This window comes from Cylas formicarius, unplaced genomic scaffold (genome assembly GCF_029955315.1).
Source record: "Cylas formicarius isolate icCylForm1 unplaced genomic scaffold, icCylForm1.1 PGA_scaffold_4__25_contigs__length_36172078, whole genome shotgun sequence".
Lineage (NCBI taxonomy): Eukaryota > Metazoa > Arthropoda > Insecta > Coleoptera > Brentidae > Cylas > Cylas formicarius.
The window spans coordinates 11,919,424-11,932,382 of NW_026844334.1; the positions used below are offsets into that span (position 1 = coordinate 11,919,424).

Sequence of the window (12,959 nt, forward strand, 5' to 3'; positions counted from 1 at the left end):
AAACTGTCGATCGGAACCGAGGAGCCATGAAGACGACCTCCAGGTGGCGTCGGCCGGCGTCTCGCGGGTTAAGATTCCCCCCAATGGACGAAGACGATCGTCGACCACACGGAGGGTGTCTGGGAGAGAGTTTCCAGTGACCTACTTGTCTGCGAGATGTGTGCCATCAGCGGTTCCTATGGCCAGTCGGTAGCCGATTGTCGTAGCACCCGTCGAGAGGTAATTCCCTCTTCTGCAATTCACGCCGACGACGACGACGACGACCTGCTACGGGTACGCGGTGTTTGCGGCGTGACTCGCGATAACACCGCAGATATTATTAGTGATCGATTCGGTGTGATTTTCTCTAAGGGAACGCGGTAGCTCTGTGGATAGGTTTGCGAGATGGGTAAGTTTTTTTACACAGGGTCGTGCATTTTTTTAGGGTTAACGTTTATGTATTTTTTTACCGTTCAAGCACCACAGAAATGTAGGTTCGGCGTTTATACCGAGATGTTTAATATAACACCTTTAAGTTCGTTTCTGTAGAATACCTTAAAAAGTTGACCGAAATGCCGAAATCTAAAAAATAATATTACACTTTATTTGGGAGATTTTCAAAAAGTTCCAAGAAGAGGCACTGCAAATTTCTTCACTTAGCCCAACACTTTGCAATAACAAAAAAAACAAGCTCTAAAAAATGAAAAGCAATTTTAGTACTAATATTACGTAAAGTCTGTCATAGATATAAGGAAGTGACTAACTGATATGAATTAAGGAAAGACCCGGGCAAGCTGTAAGAATGAACCGGTCTGTACTTTGCTTAGAATTTAATTATTTGGGGTTCTGTTAGGAAAGATACTAATCAATATTTATTTATTTATGTATGTAATCATGTTTAAATCTAAATTAAAACTACAAATTATTTTTATTACCTACCAAAATTACTTAAAATTATTCACATAATATATCAGTACCACTGTCGCTATCATCGCCTATTCTAATTATTATTTGTTCTATATTATTTGCAATATGAATATACGATTGTTCTGCTTTTTCTATATGTTTAAGAGAATTTGCCCAACTTTGTGGAGGGATTTTGACACTTCGGTTTCTATAAGTTTGAGGACATTGGAGCTAACACGGTGAAATACATTGTCACGACGAATGGCAGATTTTAGTTGGTGCCAAACATGTTCAATGGGATTAAATATACAGTGGTAAAACTGTATGCCCTAGATTTTTTGCATAATTATCACCGACGTATTTCTTTTGTAGGTTCAAGCTTTGTAGAACCTCAATTAATTGCTTTTTGGTATAATCTTCGTGAAAATAAATGTCGTTATTATACATCTAGTTTTGGATTGTTGCTTTTGCGTCTCATGAGGAAGGGGTTTTCTAGTCAACTGTCTACTGTCTACTGTGATAACTTGCATTGTCCATTACAATGACGCTACTAGGAGGAATGTTTGGAACTAATTTGTTTTTAAACCAACTTTCAAATGAATCAGCTGTGGTGTATTCATGGTAATCCAGAGAAGAATCTTTAATATTTTTCGCAGACAGAGAAACTCCATTTGGAATCCCACCATCTTTAGAGCCAGCATGCAAAATAGTTTTACCTCTTTTTGATGGCGCGTTCGTTTTATACTTATCAGTTGAGTCAACCCAACCCTTTTCCGGGATATCATAAGTGTCGAACCAGGTTTCATAAAGTAAATAATTATCCTTTGTTGTTCTCTGTAAATCCTAAATTTTTCTAGATATTCCAGTTGCCATTTCCGAATTCTAAAAGATTCCATTTAAGCTTGCCTTTTGTCAATTTTTTAAAATCTAAAACCCATGTGTTGAATGCACTTCCATTAGGTAGTTCTGCCACATTTAACACCGTTTTCGTCTTTTTCAAGCCTCCTAATTAAGATGTCTAATGTAGGCACGCTTTGTTCCTCATATAACTGGTAAATTTTACGCCGTATTATATCTTGATCACTTTCATCTTCACTCGAGAAAATGTCAGCATCGCTTCGTTTTTTCCTCGCTGAAATGCGATTATTCACAATTTTCCATACAGTTGATGTTGGAATTTTGGTAAATGTGGCCGTTTCTTCTAAAGATGCTTGCTTGCTGGCACCACATTCAATGAGAGTCCAATAAACATTGTTTATAACTTCCTTAGTCTCAATAGTGTTTTCTACATTTGGGCGGGAGCCTCTCCTGAGATACACTAGACTCCCACATATTTTGCATAATTCGCACACGATTCAACACACGCTGTATTACACACGAAATAAGAATGATTACTAATAAACTTAAACTAAGTAGTATACCAAACCAAAGAATATTAAAATTATAAAATTATTTTCTATTACGGACCACAATTTTACCTGAATTCAAAATTCCGAAACCTTAGGTAATAATCTTGTTGCATTGTATGTTAATGACCACCCTTGGATATTCCTATTCAAAAGCAATTGGTCACTTTCTTATATCTATGAACAGACCATACCTACTAAACACAAACAGCCAAATAACAAACACGTTATGGAAGTCAATTAAATAATTACATTTAGTTTTTAATAATTTTAATTCAATAAAAAAATAAATTTAATTTGATTTAATTTAAACAATTTACACTTAAAAAATATATTAATGTTAAGTTGGTGGTAAAAATTCTAGAACAATGATTTTTTGTTTACATCTTATATTTTTTTACGTCGTTTTGTTTGTGGAGGTTGCCCGAAGTCTTTAAGTTAAAACTTTACCCTTTTGAAGCAATGTCAAGTCCCATGTGGATTATGCATTGACTTTAAAATTCGAATTTTGAACAATTTTGAAATTATTTTAAACGCAAAACAATTTTTGATAAAAATTTAAAATATTTAAAATAAAACGATAAAACAGTTTTTTATTCAAATAAACTCAACCTATTATTTCTAAAAATAATTTTAATTTACTCCGAACGATGACTTGTCAACAAGATGTAAATATTAAAATAAAACAAAAATGAAATAAAATTCACCAATAGAAAACGAAAAACACGATTTCAATTAAAAAATAATGATTTAAAGTAAATAATAAAATAAAGTGGTACCCAATATTGGGATTATATACAAATAACAATTACAAGAGAAGGTAAGAGTGCAGCGCCCAGGAGTACCTGTTTTCATATTTCTATACTTATACTTATAAATAGCAACATACAAATAATAACAAAATGGTTTGAATTAAGATTTACATTTTACATCCTTGAAAGTAACCAGCTTTTAATTTATTTGGACAATAATTAATGGGAACAGGTCATTATATAGCTTATCCAGGTCGTAACTGTCAAATATACCAGCCAGATGACGAGGAATATTGACCCGTTTAAATATTAGATTTAAGTTCGGAGTCTCGAAATTATAATTCTTCTAAATTATAAGCCACCGTTTATTTATTATTTTAATTATTAACTGGTAATTTTTGGTCCTGCATGTTAAAAGTCGTATCCACGCACGATCGTCGCAAACCCGAGATCAGTGTTGCCTTTCATCCGACAATAGGACGTTTACAGTGAAAGTTTACTGATATAATTTGACCGATCTTCCATTGTAAACAGCAATCGTATTAATCAAATTACGCCAGATCCGCCCGGCTGCTTTCTAGGCGAACCATTTCCGTATAATGAAGTGTCTGCAAAAATATTATAACTAGCAGGAGATTTATCGGTACCGTACCAGATTTCATCATTTAATTTGAATGCGATTGTCGATGGGTTTCATCGGACCTCGGAGCTACACGTTTATTGTTAAGGATTTGAATACCCAGTAATTCTTTATTGAACGAGTCTGAAATTATGAGGGGGCGGGGAAAGGGAGCCAACAAAGTAACAGGCGAGTGTTTGGGAAAAAAATAATAATAAAAATGTTAATAAAATAATTATCTGACTGATTGTAGTTCTGCCAATTTCTATACTTATTCGTTAAACGCCAGAAGTGGCCGAGTAAGGGAGATATTACTCAGAGTAATAGCCTCGACAGTCTACTCCGAGTAGGTTAGACAAAATATTGGATATATATCCGATAACAATATAAAATGGTATTTGAGTTTTGTATATCGATAAAACTAAACCTGATCCATAGATGAACTGGGACACACAAGAACTTGAATAATTGTAACCAATTGTGACTTAATTTGCCGATATTGCCAGGGGGCGAATCGTCATCCTTGGTCAATGTGTCATCGTAACAAAAAAAGGGTAAGGTAAGAAATTTCTTCATTTTTTTATGTTATTCTTTTGATACATTGTTAGTTATGTATTTATTTAGTTTGTGTAAGACTTTACAGTTTGGGTTTCACGATGTCCGCAAAGGGTGTTAATATCTTCCGATCAGGTTTTACGCACCATGTCCAATCCCAGTGGTTCTTGGGTTATACATGGTTTTTGGCTATTTTATTTGCTGATTAGTCTTGTTCCTGGGCATTAAACAGGTTTTATTCTTCATCTGCGGCCATTTCCTTCCTTATCGGTAGGGTTTGCTTGCTAAGAATCTTCCTATATACTGTGATGTTATAAAATTACGCTTTTAATTTAAAATCAGAACTAAAGAATAACTGCATCAAGAAACTTGTAAAGGAAATGCTTAACACCATCGGTTTGTAAAGAGTTCATGAAATTTTGAAGAAAAACCACATTTTGTGGCTATGGCGTTTCTCTAGCCTCAATCACGTCCCATTAACGCTTGTTGCAGTTCCGACAGTGTCTGTTATTGTTTAAAATCCAAAATCGGTAAAGAAATGTTAGTTACAGCTAGTTTAAATTAGGCAACTTCTTGGGTCTCGTCTATGGTTCAGAAATTACACAAATTAAAATGGAAAATATTGTAAATCGAATTGTCGAATGGTATTTTTTTCCCCTTTGAAAATAGACAAGCGTTTAGCGATTTAAGAAATTCTTTTGTTTTAGATCGCCTCGATCGGGCAAAATCAAGCTCCGACTAAACCGTTTAAGATGAAGGATCATCTGGTGTTTCGTTGAATCGTATACACCGAGCGTTGACTTTTCAAAGTGACTAATGGGATTAAAACGTCCGAGTAGAGAGATGACAAAGTTTTAGGCAACAGGCGGACACTAATGGGTAAGTTATTTTTCGGTTATTTCGTTTTAATACCGCCTAAGCTGGCTTTAATGACACCAATGTCGAGACGAAACTGGTTCTTTTATACCTACCGGTGATTTATAACATTTATGATGGTGCGTGCTGGCTCGTTTGGAAGTTTCTACGCTTGTGGTCGACGCGAACTTGAGTTTTCATACCGACCTGTCACTACCGTGCTTCTTTAAGCTGTTTGCCGATTTTATATGAGGTGGAAAGTATTTAGCGCGACTACATGGTAACAGAAAACAGAAAAAAATGAAAGTTTTTAGAAAAATTATTATTTAAAATTTTATTATTTATTATTATTTTTATTTTTATTATTTTATTATTTATTATTTATAAATTATTATTTTTTCTTTTTTCTGGTCCCTGAAATCCAGTTTCAATACGTTTTTTTCAATTCCTTCCTGTTCTTCTGAATTTTAGTTTTTAGTTTAGTTTTGGTAGCGATCCTATTAGAAAAATCAATGAATCTATGGATTTATAACTTGAATAGTAAACTGAGGATAACACCAACAGGCAGGGAGGAGGAACTTTAACTCGTGCAAAAAGTTATCAAAAAGAATTTTAGAGTTAGTTAATTACTGCAAGAAATAATTGCATATTTAAGTTACATTGTGTACTGTATTCTGTATATTTGAAGTTAAACCGATAATAACGTGCGTAAAATTTGTTCGCTAATTTTATTTAAATTTATAATTCATGGAGCCAGGAAAAAGTAATGTTATGTTAATGTTATAATTTTTTTCATATATAGCGAATAGTAGTAAAAATACTGCCTATGAATATAGCTGTTTAGGGGTCAATAATTTGTTTAAAATTATTTGTTATAAGAAAAGTAAATAATACAAAGGTAATTCTTAGTAAATAACAACAATGGCATCAATTCTAGAAATATCATTTAAAAAGAATCTAAAACTACAAAGAGACACACCGATAAGAGGAGGATAAATGTGACATTGAACAATATAACTTTCCACAAACATTAGATCGTACTTTATTTATTTTAGAGTTCTTTCGTACCTATTTGTAGGATGTTTTCTGGAACAAATATATTTTTTTGGGCAGATCTGAATCTTAAGTTTTTAATTTTAATGTATTCAATAAATTGTTCATGTTTTGGTAGCTTGAAATAATGCAAATACAGATCTTTGTGAGTAGTAATTAATTTATAGGATATTTCATATCATTATCACAATTTTTCGACATTTAATTCTTCATAATTATAGGTTTTAATAATTATTATCACAATTCGCAGAGATAAGGATTATAAATTTTGAAATAGTTAGTTGCTGTCATTTGACAAGTTTTGGCACAATCTCCAGAGCGTTTCGCAAAGACGCAGAGGCCACCTGTTGTAAATCTCTGGGATATACTAATGTCGATTTATGGTTATGTCGACCAACCTAGACGTGGGAAGGGGTAATAAAATATAAAGTGAACAGTGTGATGTATGTTGCCACTACATCATAAAGAAATTTTACATTCGTAAATTAATTTTACTCATAAACCCAATGATTTTGTGACTTACTTAACAATTACAGTGGTAAGTTTGGTTAAATCACAATACTTGTTTATTTATTGTTTCCAAAAAACAAATACTTTTATTATAATACAACAATATTTAATATAAATACAAATTAAACAAAAGTAGTGAGCGAGCTTTTAATACAAACAAAAAAAAAGTTCGGTAATGAATAAAAGTAAAAAACTTAGATTGACTCTCTCCCTCTTTTATCACTCATCTTCAAAAAATTCCTGCTCAAGGATGTTTGGGAAGGAATTAACATTTTCTTTATCGTTTATTAATAATATATTACTTTAATTGGTGATAAATGTGGGTTACAATATCGAATTTAATTTTTCTCGCCATTCATTATTCGTTTCTTAATTTGTTTAAGTTTAAGTGACGTACAGAATTGGTAGCAAGAATTCCGCCCAGATTTTATTGCAACAAAAAAAACTACTTATAATTTATTTGTTAAGCAAAGGCAAAAATTGTAAGGCAAGTAAAGGTAAGTTTAGTTAAGGTACAATATTTTTACGAAACATGTGCAATTTTGCTATCTACTTATAAATAGATGCAGTGCAGTAATTGACGCCCCTCATATGAGAATTAGAGAAAAATTCATTTTATTATTTTTATTGATTTATTTTATAAACAGATACAACAAACAAACAACAATATGAAATAAATATTAATTCTATCTCAACTTCCATAAATTTCAGAATTTTTGCACGAAATAATAAAACGCATTTTGCTTTTATTAACACAAATTCCTTAATAGTTTAGCTTCCATCAATATTGACATATGTTTCGATGTCAATTAAAATTAGTGACAACGCAAATCTTTCTTGAGATATCGTTGATCTTAAATAATAGTAAGTCAAATTTTAATAAAAATTGCCAAATTTTCTCCCGGGCGTATATGGAAATTTGGGTCCCCAAAAATATTAATTTTATCAATCAGTACTGCTCCAGAAATAACCATTTTTCCCCGTCGTTTGAATATATAAAATATAAATATATAAAAACATATATAATAAAAATATAAAAAAAATATTTGCATACAATATTTGTAAAGTGTACTACAAATAATATTAAAGTTTGATAATAAATTAAATCTTTCTGTTATGGAACTAATTAATCTATCTAAAATTGTAAAAAAAGAATTTTAAATTTGATTTTTGGGTTCATTTGGAAGTTTTTATTTTCATTTTCGTTATTGTTATTAAAATATTTTGAAAATTGTTGTCTGGTCATGATAAGTTACTAAATTATCAATTGCTTTTGTGGCGTCACTTAAATGTTTACTTGAATTTTGGAGCATTTAACTAATGACGTTTATCTGTGACATGGATTATGGAGTAAACTATTATTTTTTCTGCAAATAATAAAGTTAAAGGCTGCGATTCGGAAGAATGCACTGTATTTTCTTTACGTGTTATTTATAGTGTATAATGCAACAAGTTTTGTACTCGAGTCTTGAGTTTTGTTTTGCCACGAGCGGAGAGAGTGCTTAATTACGAGAGAAATAAAAGTTTTATCATGTTGCATGCTATACTTTTTCTACTACCATTCATTTTTGAGTACATTTTGGTCAAATCGAAGGATGATCAGTCCAGCAGCGAGATTCGCATCTGAAACTAAAAAAAAATAACCTGAGTACCAAACATTAATGAAAATAATAAAACCCACTTAATATTGCATAATTTCACCAGAAAACACAGATAGCAAATATATCTAGTCCTGGCATAAAATCTGGGAATGAGTTTATATTGCTACTATTTCATTAACTGCAGATTATTTCGATCGTGCAATGGATACTACGCGACAATAGCCCCGACTTTCAACCAACAAAGTACCAACGTTTAAAATACATCAAAGAAAGAAGTCACTAATTCAACTTCTGTAATCGTGAGAACACTCACTCACCTGTAAGTCTTCTCAATTTTACGTATTGCAAACAATAGCCCGCCACATTCAAATGCACGGTTAACCAAGGAATGCCGAAATGATATTTTTTAAAATCTTACTGCACCCCAAAACTATGTTTATTATAAATGACGCCCTTCTACTAATCGATATTCTGACAGAGCGCGGTTTAAAAAAACATCTTGCTCCCAAATGGTTGCTTATTGCGTTGTAAATTTTATAGGGTAACTTAAAAAAAATATGCGTCTTACACATTTTTGCACGACAACAAGCATTATATCCAGCGAGTAAATTGTGATATGGCCGTCGGAATTGGAAAACCTCAAAATTCAAGCCGTGTGTAACATGCCCGAAAACATCCGATTGCTCCCATACCCATCGGTACTATTTGGGAATTGTCGGAAGTCGCTCGCAGTCATAGGTGACGAAACTGACATAAGAAAATGACACTTTCCATACGCTCGATCGGTGTATAATTTGGTATTTTAGAGAAGGGAGTAGCAAAAAGAAGTTTGTCCAAACCGTCTTTGCTTCTTTTTCAAATTAGAATGAGTAACTTCGTCAGCTGTCGACATCAATCGAATAGTCAAATCGCATTGTCTACTGCAATTTACAAAAGGTTGACACCAAGTTTGTAACTATTTCCATTGTGTTTGCTTACACGTACAGGGAACAACATGTATATCAATCAGGCATATTTCTGGTGCAAGCAAAGTGACAGTTTTACCCCCAAAGTGCGAAAAACTCTGTGGAAAAAGGCGAACCGTTTCGACGCAACGATCTCTTCAAGATGAATGTTTGCGTATATTCGACGTTCTCCTCTTTCCGAATGCCATTCGAATTTTAAACACGAGTCGGACGATTCGCGGGATCGCCTCATAAATATACAGAGGCAAAAATCTGTTTACCGTACATAAATGCCATCCAATAAATCAACGCTTAATAAGAGATTATTTACGACTTAATGGGGACTCGTATCGACGGTTTTTGTATTCCGATTGCGGGAGAACAAAAAAAAGAGCGAACATCATCTCGCGGATATTCGACACTCGGCCAGTAACGCGGTGACGGGGGGAGGAGGGTATCGATTTCGACGGGCGCAAAAAAAAAGCGTGCGAGGAGAAAGTAATTTTCGGTGTGCACTTCGGATGCCGTTAATATTCGACCACGGGCAAATGAACATTTTTAAGTGGCACACACCCAGAAATTCGACCGGTTGTCTTTTTCGAAACGCGACGACAATGGTTTTTCGTTTCGGATATTTTTCTTTCCTTTCGGTCGTGCCGAATTCTTGGAACGCCAGACGTACGAGTGAGATGTAACTGAAAACAAAGACATTATCAGCACAACGTTATCTCCAAAGGGGACCCGATCATGTAATAACATTTACGAGTCCGCGTATATTCCATACGCTCATGGTTACCATTCGCGATGTGTATAAATCTTGACCTATCAGTTCGTGTTTCAGTTCTCTCTTATGTTATCTAAATGAGAGTTAGTTTGTAAAATGAATTGTTGTCACCATCCTTAGTCAGATTGCCGCAGGTGGAACCAGTGCCATAATCGAACAATGTAACGTGATTCAGTAGAACCGGATCATGTACCGTGCATTCAGTTTGTCATGACATTTTAGTTGGCTGTAACTTTTTCGTTTTTAGAGATATCGCGGTAAACACAAATACGAAATGTAGGGTTTTTTGCAAGTGACCTATCAAACGAAACACTATCAATTTTCTGGCATATAAGTCTACATCGTATTCTTTTAATTGCACACAACGTATATTATGTATGTGTTTAATAGAATATCTTATTCCGATTACAATGTCACACGCTTTATATTTTAGTACACTCGTTTTTGACAAATCAGCAGAAAAAGGTCATTTTTATATAATTTCAAAGAGTGCCGTGACTAACTGCAACAACAGTAATTATATACAAATTAAAGTAGAACAAAAATGCTAAAACTGACAATACACACAATATTTTAAATACTGCCGTATGTGACCACCATTTACCTGAACACATTTCTCATACACTCTAATTGTATGATGTCTTGCATTTAGTAGCCGTTGCCGGATTGTCTCTTAACTGATTGATTGCCTCCTAAATACTTTTCCGAAGTTATTACAAAGAGTTCTGTAAACTGATTTTTTATGTGTGCCAAAAAAAAAAATCTATTAAACTTAAGCCGGGGCCGTTTGCTGGCCAATCCATAGGTCCGCCGTTACCTCTCCAGCCCCTGGGATATTGCATGTTAAGAAAATTTTTAACATTGTGAGGAGGGGCACCGTCTTGCTGCCATATAAGCAACGCTGATGTATTTTTGGGGTAACTTCTATATATTGTTCTATTTGATGCTCTAAGAATTGCAAATAATGATCTCCAGTTAACTCTTGATCTATACCCCTGGTTTTTATTTCGTGTATTTATCTAGAATTAAAAGACCACTATCGCGTATTTTGTCTATTACAGCCCTTTCTTGTAGTCAACGAACTTTCATCAGTCCATAACATTGTTTTGGACGTAGTTTTTGAGTTTTACGAAATTTACATTGATATTCTTTCAAAACTGAGTGGATCGATCCCCAAGAAACAATGTCTCTTCATATACTCTAGTAATACAGGAAATTGGATGTGCTTCATAGAATCCTAATGTTTGCCTTATTTTCTTCATTTAAAACATGATTGCGGCATACCTTTTTAGCATTTAATACGTTACCGTTTTCTGCAAATTTCTTTGTCAACCTTGAAAATATCTGATAATATACTTATATGCTAATATACTGACGACGAGCTGTGGTTGCACTTTTATTATTCAGAAAGTATACTTGATGCTTGATACGGATGCTAAATTCGTGAAAATCCATTTTAACAATAATGATTTGGACAATAATTCAACCATCAACGTTGTTTACTAATATGTCAAAGTTAAACATATTTTTATTTGTCAGTCAGGGCACTCTGAAATTATATACAAATTTCGTATTTTTGCCCATTTGTCAAAAACGAGTGGACTAAAATATAAAGAGTGTTACATCATTGTAATCGGAATTAGATATTCTATTAAACACATATATAATATGTCAGAAAATTGATAGTTTTTTGTCTTATACGTCACTTGGAAAAAACTTTGTTCTCCTTGATATCTCTAAAACCAAAAAAATTACAGCCAATTAAAATGTTATCATGGTAAATTGAACGCAACCCATTCTAATGTTTAGCGTTCATTTTTTGAAAGCTACGTTTCTCATCAAGGATTGCAATAAAATATAGATGTTATTCTAATCAGTTCACGCCTCGCAGTTCTCTTTTATGGTTCTGGGATTGGTGGGTTTTAACGTAGGTCCACGTTATTTGCTGCGCTGATTGTTGTTCGATTGAGTGGACTGTATTTTTCGATAACTTTATTTTTTAACTTTTACAACTTAACAAACTTTTACAACTAACAAACAAAGGAAAAAACATATGAAAATGAATAACGAAGCTTAACGTTTGCTAGCACGGGTTGTAATGTCGAGACCCAGCGTCCCGTGGTCTCTCTTAAGGGTCGGCAGCGCCGATCCCTTTTTTGCAGGCAACCTTTTTTTACGGTGCTCGCGATGTTGCCGTTGCTGGGCAGTTTTGAGGATTGACCAGGGATCAAGCGTTCCAGTTTTTGACATTTCGAAACAATATTATTCAGTTTTCAAATGATTGCAACATTTATTTAATCTAATCTATTCATAAATATTTATTGCAGAGACTTTATACGTGTCTTTCTGTGGTGATATTGCTGAAAGCCACTTTTATAATAATAGACTTATTAACCTGTAGAACTCAACTTTAAACAACCCTAAGAAATAAATTTGTCTCTATGATTTACAAAGACACGGTGTTGTCGAAACAATTGTCATGTCATAATATATAATTTCGTGAAAATCTGAACTTTTAGTTCTTATTTATTTTGATTTTCTATTTTTTAAGATGAAATTTGAAAGACTTTAAATTAAATAACTTAAAATACTCAGCAATGAAATACGTGTACGTTCATTCTTAGCACAAACATACAGTTTGGCAGTGGAAATCTGTGTGCATGGTCGATGCAAAGACTTATAGACGACGCACAACAGAATTATTTGCCATGTTGTACATTTAGTTCCTAGCTATACAGCGAAAGATGTTTTGGTTTTTGGTTTTTATGTTTACTTAGTGGTTATTTGGCAAGGAGCTCATTTAGAATTATGTTAAGACATTGGACAATGCCACCAAAATAGTTTTGTGACGTCACTTATACCTTGATGTACAAGACAAAATTGAAGTTTATGTACACAAGAGTACACAGTGGTATGCTGTCCATATACGAGATGTGTTCAAAAAGTAAGGTGACTGTTGTAATTGGGTGGGCTTCGATCATCGATATTTTTTTGT

General features: G+C 33.5%; 1 protein-coding gene across 3 annotated transcripts in view; it reads left to right on the plus strand.

Moving 5' to 3' along the window:
• The first annotated feature begins 202 nt into the window (after positions 1-202).
• Positions 203-12,959, plus strand: part of LOC132701174 (serine proteinase stubble) — an 81,217-nt gene continuing 68,460 nt past the window's right edge. For 2 of the 3 annotated variants that reach the window (XM_060668898.1, XM_060668901.1), the window contains exons 1-2: positions 203-388; positions 4,925-5,096. In XM_060668898.1, coding sequence (XP_060524881.1) covers positions 5,093-5,096 — 4 coding nt within the window. In that variant the 5' untranslated portion in view covers positions 203-388; positions 4,925-5,092. Of the gene's footprint in view, positions 389-3,975; positions 4,222-4,924; positions 5,097-12,959 lie in introns of those variants that run through there. The other variant, XM_060668899.1, reaches the window with a different exon arrangement.